We start from the raw sequence: 15,015 nt of genomic DNA, 5'->3' as shown, positions 1-15,015 counted from the left end.
TATGTGAATTAGAGCTCCGGTTTCCTCCCACAATCCAAAGACATGCAGGTTAGGTGGATTGGCGATTCTAAATTGGCCCTAGTGTGTGCATGGTGTGTGGGTGTGTTTGTGTGTGTCCTGCGGTGGGTTGGCACCCTGCCCAAGATTGGTTCCTGCCTTGTGCCCTGTGTTGGCTGGGATTGGCTCCGGCAGACCCCCGTGACCCTGTATTCGGATTCAGCGGGTTAGAAGATGGATGGATGGATGTGAATTAGATAGACGTTACAAAACAAGTAAGGCAGTTATAAATGCATAAATCAAAACTTTCCCACAAACATTACACTATGGAGCTCACTTTTGACCTCATTTGGTTCACCCTTCGGGACATCCATATATCTTGAAAATATTGAGTATGATCTGCAGTTGGCTGGTGCCCTGCCCAGGGATTTGTTCCTGCCTTGCACCCTGTGTTGGCTGGGATTGGCTTCAGCAAACTCCCCGTGACCCTGTGTTAGGATATAAGCGGGTTGGATAATGGATGGATGGATGGATATTAAGTATAGTTATTTTATCTGTATCTCTATGATTTTGCAAGAACTGCAGTATGATTTTATATCACTTGCCAACTAAACCTATCAACTCTACTCTGTCTTCACAGCATCCTGTTTGCTGACATTGTTGGATTTACTCAACTGTCCTCCACTTGCAGTGCTCAAGAACTGGTCAAGCTTCTGAATGAACTCTTTGCTCGCTTTGATAAACTGGCAGCAGTAAGTTACATGGAACTTACTCCACTTAACAAATTTTGCAGTTGAATAGTATTTCTCCATTCAGAACTTATCTAAAATTTGTAGGTGTTATTGTGATGGAGTGATTAGCACCGCTGCCTCACTGTTAGAAACTTCTGACAATGACATTTCATAAACTCTGTAATCTCCTTATGGGTTTTCTTCAAGTAACACGCTTTTTTGTTTAATCCAAATGAAAATTATGATGGGTTAATCAGTCCCTAGCATGGATATGTGCATGGGTATGCCGAGTGATTGAGCAGTATGCCATTCCTAGTTACTTCCAGCCTATCAACATGCTGTTGGGCAAGGCTGTTGCCACTACTGAAAAGGGTTAACTTGTTTAAAATATAACACACATGGGATCTTGGTTCAGGTTTGAACTCTGATATGTTCTTAATGGAGTCTGCACACCTTTACTGTTTCTGAGTGGATCCTCTGTTGGTCTTTTGCAAAATTTCCCCCTTGGAACAAATAAAGTTTTCTTTCTTTCTTTCTTTCTTTCTTTCTTTCTTTCTTTCTTTTACTGTATTAAAAGATATTAAATTTATAACCAGTTCTACAGTAGGACTTTGTCTTCAGTATCAAGAATATTTCTATAGCACACTATGTACAGTAGGAAGGATAGTCATCTGACTATTCTTCTACAAGGCTGGCTTGTTCTGTAAGTGGACCACTAAATGCACACTTTGTGCTCACATGAAAAATTCTTGATAAAACCACACACCTGAAAATTTTACTTGCTTTATACATATTTGAGCTGCTGTGTTGATGCTGTTATTTCACTGCCATATGTGTCACCTTAGTCCCCAATCTTATACAATCTTTTCCTTACTAAATGTTTTCCAAAAATGGTATGTGTTTTTGATGCGAAATTATGCAATAGTTCACAGGCTTGCAAAGATTTCTTTTGATACACAGTCGCTTGTAGCTTGTAAAGGACTCTTATTAGTGGGTAGTTGCGGACAAAAATCTTTTCTTGATACCTTTGTTCTTGCTTTTTCAGAAATATCACCAGCTGCGTATCAAAATCCTTGGGGATTGTTACTATTGCATTTGTGGTCTGCCTGACTACCGGGATGACCATGCTGCATGTTCCATTATGATGGGGTTGGCCATGGTTGAGGCTATATCGTGAGTATTCCATTTATAATCCACTTTCAGTATGAGTTGTTAATGCCCCTTATTTTTTCTTTCTCACTTTTCAGGTAGTCTTTCTCCCATGTATCAAACAATTTATATACATCTAAATAGATTCAGTCTGTTACTTTGTAAACCTTTAGAAAAAGTGAAATTTTCATTTTGCATCATTAATGAAGATGTGTTTGCAGTAGTGTATCATTATTTAATATATAATAACTATATACAATGGGATATCTTAGTGAATTAACACTAAATTTAAAAAAATGTACTGTATATACAAATGTGTATATGAAGAGAGTGATTTTAAATTTATGTTTCAATTGTCAGCCACATTCTAAAAGTGCATTGTGAGCAAATAATAATTTTGATAGAGGACATGTGAAAAACAGTTGATTATATTGTGACCAATAGGGGGTGTTACAGCTCCCCAAAACTTAGACTCAACTCCCAGGTTCAAATGAAAGGTTTATTATAATAAATTACCTTAACAAAAGACTTCTTTATAAAAATAACCACACCACAAGTACCACTCTCATCTCTCATTTATACTTCCTCCGGATGTGCTCCAGGTGCTTCCTGATCTTTTCCCAACAGCACTTCCTGGTGTGGTGGAATTGCTGGTCTTGCACCCGGAAGCACTCCAGGCATACCTGGATTCTTCTTCCGGCAGCACTTCCTGACGTGGCAGAAGTGCTGCAGTCCAGGGCTCCATAACTATCTGGGCACCCCCTGGCGGTGACCACGGGCCCCAACCGGGATGAGCTTCCAAGCTCTGCTCCCATGGTGCTTATGCAGACCAGGGCAGCTGCCCTCTCGTGGCCCAGGGGAGGAATTGCTTCTGTCCCAGTCACTCCAGGCGATCCGACTGGGCAGGACCTCCAGCCATCCGCTACAAAGTACATACATCACATTGCATCCAGGAAGCACTTCCAGGTCAGGTGGAACCTCTCCTTGACAAGATAGCCTGCCTCCAGCAGCTTCCCCTAGCGACCCAAAGACCCCAACAGGGCTGCCCATCAAAACTACAACTCTCTTGCAGCCCTGCAGGTATCCAAACAAGAAGCATACCAGAGAGATGTTGCCACCCAGTGAACTGAGGGAGCACATGGCCGTGGGAAGCAGTTTTCCCCTGTCCATCCATTATAATGGCCTCCCAGCTGGGAAAGGTGCAACTTGGCAACATTGTCAGGATGACCGTTCAACCATACCCTTTGTGGTCAAGATGCCAGGCAACCCATGTTGTCTATTATAATATGTTACAATACATCCACTCCAAAGCAGACTCACCATAAACACAGAGAAGAGAAAGAAAATGGAAAAGACTTTAGAGGCAAAACAAAGCAATTGTTATAATTTAACACAATATAAGAGAGCAATAAGAAAGAACCTGATTATGGAACATTCAACCTTGATTTAATTGCTGAAACGGTGTCTAATTTTGTTAAGGTTGGGTAGATCAGTCCATGGCATGGATACCCAATAGCTTATGGCTGTACTTCCTATACTAGTTTTATTTATTATACAGATTTTAAAGAAGCCTGCATGTTGAGATTGCAGAGTATGCAATTGATCATAGACACTAATAAGGCAAGATGTGCCCTTTATGGCTTTATACTGTATGTGGGAAGGTTAAGATTTAAATCATCTGTGAATTTAATGAGTAGTCAGTGGAGTGATTTAAGATTTGGTTTTATACGGTTATATTTCTATGTTCTTGATATGGTGCCTACTAGCATAATGTAAATTATCTATAGAATATCAAGTTTACGATTCAAACAGCCTGGCAGTTATGCACTACAATAGTCACTTCTGCTTGAGACAGATGAAGTTGTGTTGTTACAGTTTTTTTTTTTAAATATTAGAAACAAAAGGTAAATTGGAATTTTTTCTGTAATTCTTAAAAACATTTGGATTAGTCCAGCAATGCCTAATTGGAGAAATCTTGAACGATGCCATTTAAAATTTAGATATATTGATTATGTGTAGTAATGACAGCGCAACTGCTGCAGCTGTTGTTTTTCAGCAAGATGGTAGGAATTGGGTCCAAAAGACAGGTAGCAGATCATTTTGGAAATCAAAGAACTGTTCTGTTATCAAATAAAATTTAGTAAAGCAACAGGCTGATGGGAAAATTATGTGATGCTGCTAGATTTGGTATTTGTCTACCTATGTCATCTAGTATATTGTTAAAGACACTCTTAAAGAAGTTGCTGCTGAATTTAAATGGCATTGAATCAGTCGTTTCAAATTTCTTATTGGTCAAGTTCTGAATAAATCTATAAAGCTGGAAAAGAAATCCGAGCATGATCAAAATTCTAAATACTTTAAGTACATGTAGACTCACAAACGTGCAACTTTTCTTATCTCAGTAATTTACTGTATATTAGTTGTATATATCAGCAAGCAGTAGAATCACAACATAAAGAGTAAAAGAAATCAGATACAGGAGATTAGGGTATTTCATATTCAAAAGTAGCTCGATTGAACAGTAAAATACTGTATTGTATATTTACAGTATAAGAGAGCATTCTCTTTTTCTCTTTCTTTTTCACAATATTTTACATAGTTCACTTGTAATGCACATAACTAATTGAGCCATTTCGGAGATGATAAAATTTAACTGGACCATGATTTTGATTTATTGGAGGGTTCAGATTCCTGCGATTGCACTAAGCTTTCTGTTTGTAAAATATTTCATTGAGGTGCAATTGATTCACAGATTGAAATCAACTGTTTGATTTATGTTAATTTCTATAAATTTGTTATGTGTTCCCTATAGAACAAAAAAAAAACAATTTGGGTATATACAAGTACAAATAACAGCTGAAATATAGCATTAGTGTATTTCCCAATGAACATGGTTAAGTTATGTGTATGATTTATAGATATGTACGCGAGAAGACGAAAACAGAAGTGGATATGCGTGTGGGAGTTCATACTGGAACTGTGCTGGGAGGAGTCCTCGGCCAAAAACGATGGCAGTATGATGTCTGGTCAACTGATGTTACAGTTGCAAATAAAATGGAGGCAGGGGGACTGCCAGGGTAATTGCTCTTCTTCTCTACTATAAATCATGTTTGTGGAAATTTTCTTTATATGTGTGATTGCCTGGAAATGTATACTTTAAGTCTTATGCTTGGTTAATTTCTGCTTCAAATAACTTTACTTGTTTAATTACATTTTGTTTTACATGTTGCTTTGCACATTTTTTCATAATAATTTTAGACTTACAATCAACTAAATATAAACGATACTATATTATAGATGTACATCTACTGCAAACTAATAGTACTTTACATTGTAGAATCTATTCCTAAAGAGTTGTGGAAAATATTGCAATCAAAACCTTACTGCTAAATTCAGCTTTTGTTATTGAAATCCATTTATAACATTTATTTATCCTCTTCCTCTGTGTATTAATATTGATTGAATTAAAAATTAAAAGCTCATCTATACTGAAAATGGTATATATCCACCCAGCAAAAACAAATATGTCTGCTACATTGTAATTAATATAAACTTTCTTAAATTATTGTTTGAAATAAAATACATAAATATTAAATTAACTCTCACCAACGATGTAAAGAATATGATAATTGCAGTAGCATTTCTTTTGAAAGCATCTGAAGAAGCTTAGGTCTGCATAACGTCTGTGCTTAGTTCATTTTGTCAGATGTCAAAACACCATATAAACTTGGTTGTGCATTAAATATGCAAACACTGATTTACCCAAAAATGAAGGTCTTGGTCCAATTTAAAATGGACTCTCCCATAATTTTTAGAAACTATATATGTGAAATTGAGATGCTCTTATCGTGCCAGTTTTTCCCACTGCACATGATCTGTTGGTCGTCTTGTAAGTGAGAAGCAAGTTCACCCTAAAAAACAGTTAAACATAAATTGCAGGTATGTGTCACAGAGAAAGAAAAAGTGCAATATAATGAATAAACTGCTCATTGAAACCTTGTTAAAAAATTATGTTTATAATAACTAAAACAGAAACGTTCTGAAATATCAGAAGTGAAGAAATGACAGAAAAAATCATACAAAGATCAGAACACTATTACTCAGATTTTATGAGAAATACTAAAGTACTGTACTCAGTTTTAGGCACTGCCCATGTGAGCACTTTATTATAGGAAGCATACTCTAGTTAAATTGTCTTGCTGTGTTTCTATCTGAAACTTACCAAACTACCCCACAATACAATCTAACACAATGAAACCAACCTAAGACTATTGAGGAGTACTGCAGTTGTGTGAAAGAAAACAGTTTTTTTTAAAGTTACATAGGACTGCTTTTGATGTTAATTAGGTTTCTTTACAGAGCAAAAGAGATGTATTTAATTTGGCCAGATGTGAGCATGTGCATGAGCTTGCCTGAAGTAGATTGGTACCCCAACCAGTATTGGTTCCTTGACAGACTACAACCTATTGTGAACCTGGACTGGGATAAGCATGTATGACATTGGATGAACAAGATATTGAAATACTTTATCATGCTTTGTTTGGATCCATTGGTTATGTCATATGGTTTCATATTGAGTAACGTTCAAAAATACAGACTTGTACTGGGATTTAATATTTTATATTTCCTTGAATTGGATTAAGTACCAATAATAAATGGATGAATGCACAGTTATAAGTAATAAGATTTCTAAAAAGTATAAATGTGTACCTGTATAATATGCACATAAAATGTAGATTAAATTTAGAGTATAAGGAGCAAAATAGAAAGTAAATTACATATCTACCTTTTTGTTGAATTAAAAATCACCTTGAGTTTAAATTATTTTGTTGCTTTCTTTTCTTACAGTCGAGTGCATATTTCTCAGAGTACTTTAGAATGCTTGCACGGTGAATTTGAAGTAGAACCTGGTGAAGGAGGAAAACGCTGTGACTATCTGAAGGAAAAGGGTATCGAAACCTATCTAGTCCTGGTACCAAAGACTCAGGTCAACAAGAATGGCATCAACGGTGTTGTGAGTATCACTTGATTGTGTTTAAAGTTATATGTCAAATGATTATTTAGGCAAAGCAGGAAAATATATGATTAGGCAATTATATGCAAGTCAGGTTATTTTTTAAATAATCCTATAGCAATAGCGATTGAAAAATATTTTTATTGAAGTAGCAAGAGAAATGCCTTTATGACTGAAACAACAGATATGCTGTGTGTTTGGTGTGTGTGTGTGTTTACCTTTTGATGAACTGGTGCTCTGTCCAGTGTTTGTTCCTCCCCTTCACCTTGTGCTAACTAGGACAGGCCCCAGCTCCCACAACACTATTCTAGATTAAGCAGGTTTGAAAATGACATGGAATGATACAAGACACTATTTTCTTTGTTGTCCGTCTCAGCAATAATAATCACGTTATTTTTTTTCCCTGTAATAGATAGTTTTTTAAAAAAAAGGGAGATAGAAAAAATATCTTTGAATGATTATTTAATAAGAATACAATTCTTATTCTTACAAAATTCTTACAAAAAAATCAGAAAGTATCACAGATATATAAAAGACTTAAATAACCAAGACTTGATAAACGACCTCTAATCATATCTAGATGTGTCCAGTAATTTTATTTTGGTGAGACTATAGGACTAAAACTTTTCCATTTTTTTTTTACTTTATAATATGTAACACACCAACAGGTAATTGTAGAATAAAATTCTGAGGCTCTGTACCTTTCTTGACAGCTACACTTAAAATTAGATGTTTTCCAAGTCTTCTACCCTTGTGTTTTTCACATAAACAATAAAGCTGATTTGATTGAGAAGATATATACATATATAATTTTATCATTGAAATGAAATAAAGGTGTTGGGATACTTGCGAACGTCTACATTATCTATATCATGTCATAATTATTTATAGCACTACTTTAATGAATACATTCTTAAGCACAACATGAAAAAAGCAGTTTTTGGGACACAATGCAAGGCATTGGGTTAGTGTAAAAAAGTGCTAATTTTATAGTCATTATTTGAAAGCTTTTAAATAAATATGGCACTTTCCCCACAGATATTAATTGAGAATAGCTGGTTTTACACATGTAAAATACTGTAGCCTTTCTGCTTTCTTGGTTTGAAGAATGTTGTGAAGTATTAAAAAATCAGATTATACATTTTTCATTTCTGCTTCTGCAGTTGACTGTGCATTTTCCTAGAATGCACATTACTAGTACGTGTGAATCACTTTCAGTATCCCCTGATCTCATTCTTCTCTTTGTGTTCTAGAAGCTATCACTCACGTCTTCAAATGGAAATTCACCACTACTGATCAACACCAAAGAATGCAATGGAAGTATCAACACAACATGCACCACCCCTGATGAGGGGGAAGCAGAGGAGCTTGATACTAGAGTAAGATACATATATCCTTTATAAATCCTTGAAGAAAAACAAAAAGATACAATAGATTACTTGTTCCGTTTTTGCAGGTGGTGAATCCTTCATTCCCTAATCCCAGACGAAGGCTGCGTCTTAAAGATCTTGCTGAGAGAGTGATTGATGCTCAGGAAAATGAACAGGAATTAAACAAGCTACTCAATGAGGCACTGCTTGAAAGAGAAACTGTACAAGCGTAAGACAAAAAATTACTTCCTTTTGTATATGTGGGTAAATAATGTGTGTAGGACAGGTGCCTTTAAAATGAAAACACTGGAAAGAGAAGGATGCTCAGATACAACAAGTAATCAAGGTGAATATGTCTTTTTTTTCTAATTGAGGACAACATTCACAATGTTCTTATTTCTCTCTTTGGTACATTTTTTCAGTGTAATCCTTCTGTCTTTGTTCTTATTTCATATGAAATTTAGTATTGTCATACTGCTTCACAAAGCAAAAGTAATTACTTTCTACTGATTGAGTGTCTTATTGCTGCATGTTTTCTATGAGAAAAAAGGATTTGGAGTCAAAGTTAATATTTTATATTATACTTCCTACTCATTCATACATTTACTCTGCTGGAAGCTTCTTCTACTGTTTTCTGGACTGGTGACATACAACAAAATACTTACACTCTGTTTTTTCTACTGTAAAACTACAGGATTTAATGAAAGACTTTTTGTTGTTTTAATCCATGCTAAAGTTGTATCATTTCTATGTTAGCTGTGCACTTTTAGGGTGAGCATTCTGTTAATTCTCATTTTTTTCTTATAGTAAATTATGATGAAACAGTACAGTCTCATTTATTTATGGGATGTGCTTTTTCGTGAATTATGTTATATGTATATGGTGTGACGTGTAATGTTTATTGGCTATAACATTTAACATTGTATCTGTCATGTCCATCTTTTTAGGGTAAAAGGGAAACATACGCACCGTCTGTCAATGCGATTCATTGAGCCAGAGTTGGAGACACGTTTTTCTGTAGAAAAGGAGAAGCAGAGTGGAGCTGCTTTCAGCTGCTCCTGTGTTGTCCTTTTTTTCACTGCTATCATGGAGGCGTTGATAGATCCTATGTATGTCTTTTTTTCTGTTAAGAAAATGTGTAATTTTGATGTACAGAACTTAAGAGCATTAGACTTTTGATGGTAGGAGCATAAATTGCAATTTTTGAGGTGTACAGCTATTTTAATGTGCGATATTTATTAGGATGCTTGTATAAACCTGCCAGCTTTGTGCTTTTTGATCTGTGTATTTTATTATTCAATTTCAGTCTGTTCTCTTTATCTTCACAGACTCATTGCAAACTATGTGACATTTGTTATTGGAGAGATTTTGCTTCTGATTCTTACTATCTGCTCTCTGGCTGCAATTTTCCCACGGGTATATTACATTGTTTCTACAGTTTCATTAGAGATTAAGGAAAATTAGATTTTAAACTAAATTTAAATTAGAAAGATTAAAGAAATTTGTATTATTAAGTAACACGTGCTATGTTTTTCTCTCTTTGTATAAATTCTTGAAAGTTCATATACAACCATTTTTGGTAATAATTGAGCAAATAGTATCAGGTGGTTCAGTTTTTATTGCTTTTTTAATATCATGTAACATTCATTTTAAGCAATTCAAAAAGAAGAAAGTTAGGATTTTTCACAAAGTAAAAAGACAGGGAAAAAAATTAGTCAAAATAAAATTTAACTGTGTTCTAAACATCACATCATTCATGTCACCCCAGCAAACTAAAACTTACCTAGCCATCTTAATGAAAATGCATAGAATCCACAGAATCAAATGTAGTGGGCACTTAAAAGTGAGGAAGCAGCAACCAGCTACTGTGCTGTTATTTAAAGTTTTTGAAAATGCTTAACAGCACATTAAAAATAAATGAAAGCAGATGTTTTGGGAAAGAAAAAAACCCACAATAGAAACTGAAAAATGATAGATGGTGTCATTTCAGCAATGTTCTGATTTAAACACAAAATAAAAATATTGTAAAAATAACCAAAATGAAAATATAAAAACTACATTTGTAAAACACAATGCTAAAAAGATCACCCCTACAGGAAAGACAGAAAAGACAGCCAAACGTATAAACAGTAATACAGTAAATTGCAACTGTGGGGAAATAATTTACTGACTGCAGGAGATCATGAAATGCTTGACATGGTGGGTACTTTGAATATGTAACTGATATCATTCTAGCCCTTTATAACTGAAGCCTATACCAAAAGTAGATTTAAAACATATGGAATAAGGATAATTTCCAAGAATGGAGTAGACTGGAGAATTCAGTAATAGTTTGGACGTAATGTGTGCAGGTATCTTATAGTTAAAGTAGTGCAAACTTTATTAGGTTTATAATAGCAAAACATTTAGAAGGCTGGAATGGTATCTGACCATCTTTTGCCTAATACGTGACAACACATTAATATTTGTTTATTTCAGACTTTTATGTGATTTTAGTTGACTGACCATATTAGTTCTATTGTATCAACTGTGCAAATTAAATTTTTTCAGCTTACACAAGAGACACAATAGTGTTTAAATTATTTTTAAGTAATATGAAATTAATTTAGTAACTATATGATTAACAATAATAATTTTATTTTCTGATCAGTATAGTATTTGTATATCTTTTTAAGGTTTTTCCTAAGAAGCTGGTCTCTTTCTCAACTTGGATTGACCGAACACGATGGGCCAGAAATACATGGGCAATGTCAGCAATCTTTATTCTCACCATGGCTGATATTGTTGATATGGTGAGAAGCTGTCTGCTTTTTCCTGTCTTAATCATAACTTATTTTATTTTAAATCTCTCTGTCTGCTTTTTGATATATAGTAGTGTCTTCCAGTGAATTACTAAAATAAATATATTGATGTATACATTTTACGTTTAAGCTATGTCCCAGTTTTAACATTTTACCTTTCCCTTATACATTTCTTTCATCCATCAATTTTTATACTGCTTAATACAGTTTAGGTTCTTGGGTAGCCTGAGAAATTCTACCAGTATCTGGTGCCAAGCATTTGTTTATTTTAGTCTTAAACAAATGTGCATATACATTAGTTGCTACTGTGTTATGACAAAGGAGGAATGATGTTATGAAACAGCAGATAGTTTCTGTGATGGAAACACTTGAGGTTGCCAGTGTTCACCTCCTATGCAGGTTGATGATGCAGGATCAGGTGTGTAATCATCCCTCCATGGACCTCATTATCACCATTTACATGTCAGTTACTGGCTATGTTTCAAAAGCTAAGCATCAATTGTCAGCCTCACACCGCCAAGCTTTTAATGATCTGACCATCCCAAGTGCAGACATTTACAGTTATAATCGGAAAGCATCTTTGAGCTCAACTTGTTGACCTTCTCAAAAAAATAAATAAATAACTATTTGAACTTCGGTATTACATAAGCACACATCTAGCACCTTCATATTTAAATATAAAGAGGGCAAACATTAATTTTGCTGTCTTTTGTATTGTTATTTCAAAGTAACATACAACGTAATATAAAATTCTCAAACTTGCTTAATCCTTTTCAGGATTGCAGGGGGCTAGAATCTGTCCCAGCAGCACTGGACGGAAAGCAGGAAATAGCTATGGACAGGGTGATTGTCTATTGTAGGGCCCACTCAATCACGCAGGGGCCAATTTAGAACTTACAGTTAAGCTAACTTGTACATTTTTGGGAATGTTTGACAAAACTCGAATACCTGAAAGAAAACCCACACAGACGATGGGAAAAAATTACAAACTCTAAAATTTAAATCCAAGATGCTATATCCATTGGGCAGTATTTTTAATCTTTATGCCAGTTTTTCTCCCTTCCTTAAATGTTTTTTTGCTTTAAGTGTAACAGTAGGTCAGTGATTAGTGATATTGCCTCACAGGTTCAGGATCCTTGGTTTGAAACTCACACTCTTTTTTTCATGTGGCACTTCCAAGTTAGAACTGTGTAGATTTTACTCCAGGGTGTGATGTTTTCCTCCCACATTACCAAAGATGTGTGGGTTTGGTTAATTAATGACTGTTAACTGGCTGAGTTAGTAGTTAATTGTTTACTAAAGCTGATGTTGTATGACTTTTGTTTGTAGAATTTATCTGATTTGCTTACTGCAGTTGCTGATCTTTAAACAACTGAAAATCATTAGGCATGTCAAATTTTGCAGCTTTCATTCTGACTTTCTAGCACAGTCATACTCATCCCTTTTTCTGCCAGCCAATAGCATGCCACATGACAGAGAGGGTGCTGCACAAAGGGTTAAAAGGGGCATTGAGTTCAGCCACAATCTCTGCCCTTTTTTCTTTTTCCATTCTGTCATGGCACATACAACATAAGATACTTAACAGATGGGTCTTTTGTCTGTTTGAGAAATCCAAAACACCCAAATTACTTATTTTTTGTTACCTTATTATATGCATTATACTTGCAGATGAGCATTCATTGGTTGTCTGGTGTCATGCACACTCAGCTTGCCCATTCAGCTCCTTGATTTTGTTGGGGCGAGTTGTGGACTAGATGAAGTGAGTCACTGGGTATGTTACATTAGGCAAGTGGCCTTCACTGTAGGAGTCCTCCGACTGCCTCCTACTAGCTAAGATTATGTACAGTAAATGAAAGCTACAGCTGAAAATCACTACATAAGTCATCTAACATGACATGGCCTTAACATTTCTATTTCCTGATCAAGATATTTTGTTGAGGGCGGCACGGTGGCGCAGTGGTAGCGCTGCTGCCTTGCAGTTAGGAGACCCGGGTTCACTTCCTGGGTCCTCCCTGCGTGGAGTTTGCATGTTCTCCCCGTGTCTGCGTGGGTTTCCCCCCACAATCCAAAGACATGCAGGTTAGGTGGATTGGCGATTCTAAATTGGCCCTAGTGTGTGCTTGGTGTTTGTGTGTGTCCTGTGGTGGGTTGGCACCCTGCCCAGGATTGGTCCCTGCCTTGTGCCCTGTGTTGGCTCGGATTGGCTCCAGCAGACCCCTGTGACCCTGTGTTTGGATTCAGCGGAATGGATGGTTGGATGGATATTTTGTTGATGTTTAATGTATTGTTTTTCGATGTTTTCTGCATTGTACCCTGTAACCCTGAATTTGATTAAGCATGTTTGAGAATTACGAATGAAATGAACTCCAGTTTTTCCTAGTTGATTCCAAGCTATTGTAAAGGAAGAAAAAAATATTGCAAACATGGAAGCTATGTAATAAATACCATCTTTGTTTGTAAAGCTGATATTAAAATATCAATCTGTTAAGACACTTGAAAGAGTCCTTCATTTTAATGTAAGAAACATTCAATGCTAGGTAATAATGTTTTCGATTTATATGATTACAAAAAGGCTATTAATCTTATGTTTCATTTTTATTATGTACAGTATACTTTATCATAGTTGCATATTTTTATAAATTCTGATTTTCTAAGTCTGAATTTCATTGCAGATAATATTTATATAGTGCAAATACAATATCTATTTGTAGAAAGCTCCAATTAAGTAAACTGGGATAAAATAATAGGATAAATAAAATTATATTTAAACATGCATCATGTAAACAAATTCCTTTTTAAATTGAATCCTAGGGGTAAATAATTTATGAAAACACTGCATAAAATATTTTTTAAATCATTTTATATCTATTGAGGCTATAAAACATTTTAATATATTGTGTGTTTTTCTTCCTAAAAATGATGATTGATATCTTTACACATTTTTTTCTCCTTATTTATAGCTGAGCTGCCCTCAACCACTCCACTCATATGCAAACAAGAACTCAACATCCACTAAGGAAATTGTAGAAGGCTGCATTGAAAACCCAAAATATTACATCTATATTGCTGTCCTTGCACTCATGGCTACAACGATGCTTGTACAGGTTAGCCACATGGTGAAGATAACACTCATGCTTCTCATTACTGGTGCCACAGGGGTTGTCAGCATATACAGCTGGAGTGAGAACTTTGACCAGTATGATCAAACTCGCTTTAAGCTATTTGCGTAAGTACACAACTCACTGAATTCTAACTGTTAGGGAATGTTTGTAGTTCTAATTGATAATGAACATTTATGCAGATCTTAATGGAAATAACCGAAAGCTAACATCTCAGTTAGAACTTGTTGTTTTACTGTAATTCAACTAACATATTTGTATTTGGCTGACTTGGTGATTTTTTTAAATTATTTAAAACATGTTCTTTTACAATTAACTTTAACTCCATAATAACAATGTAAGATATTGATTAACAAGGACTAGAGAATGCTTGATGCAAATTGAATTTACCAAGTGTGGCAGGAGGCTGGGGGCCAGACTCAGCCGGTACGCCTGGAAAGACTGGGAGGTAGTTTATACGTCCCCCGGGCCATACGGGGGCAAACACCCTGGATAATGAGGGGACCACGGGGACAGAGCCAGGAGGCTCAAACCCATTGGGGCCCGTGGCCGCCACCAGGGGGTACCCCGAGCATTGTGGAGCCCGGGAAATCTGCACTTCCGCCACACCTGGGCAGGTGGAGGAAGAACTTTCCAGGGATTCCCGGAGTGCTTCCAGGTGCTCGTGCAGCACTTCCAATACACCAGGAAGTGCTGCCGGAAGGTCATCAATAAGCACCTGGAGCACATCCGGGTGAATGTAAAAGGGGCCGCCTTCCTATAGTCGTGGAGCTGGAGTCGGGTGCTGGAGTAGGACGAAGCTCCAGCAGACGAAAGAGAGGCGGCCCAGGGATG

General features: G+C 36.0%; 1 protein-coding gene across 2 annotated transcripts in view; it reads left to right on the top strand.

The window, feature by feature from the left end:
* The window catches only part of adcy3a (adenylate cyclase 3a), a 161,507-nt gene that overhangs the window by 116,623 nt on the left and 29,869 nt on the right, over positions 1–15,015 (top strand). The window contains exons 4-13 of one of the 2 annotated variants that reach the window (XM_039749034.1): positions 638–749; positions 1,774–1,901; positions 4,796–4,954; positions 6,726–6,891; positions 8,148–8,270; positions 8,348–8,490; positions 9,209–9,370; positions 9,590–9,677; positions 10,937–11,053; positions 14,023–14,288. In XM_039749034.1, the coding sequence (XP_039604968.1) occupies positions 638–749; positions 1,774–1,901; positions 4,796–4,954; positions 6,726–6,891; positions 8,148–8,270; positions 8,348–8,490; positions 9,209–9,370; positions 9,590–9,677; positions 10,937–11,053; positions 14,023–14,288 (1,464 nt within the window). Of the gene's footprint in view, positions 1–637; positions 750–1,773; positions 1,902–4,795; positions 4,955–6,725; positions 6,892–8,144; positions 8,271–8,347; positions 8,491–9,208; positions 9,371–9,589; positions 9,678–10,936; positions 11,054–14,022; positions 14,289–15,015 lie in introns of both variants that reach the window. The other variant, XM_039749033.1, reaches the window with a different exon arrangement.

This window comes from Polypterus senegalus, chromosome 3, assembly GCF_016835505.1.
Source record: "Polypterus senegalus isolate Bchr_013 chromosome 3, ASM1683550v1, whole genome shotgun sequence".
NCBI lineage: Eukaryota > Metazoa > Chordata > Cladistia > Polypteriformes > Polypteridae > Polypterus > Polypterus senegalus.
Note: the sequence above shows the minus strand (reverse complement) of the source record. Positions and strands in the feature narration are given on the sequence as shown.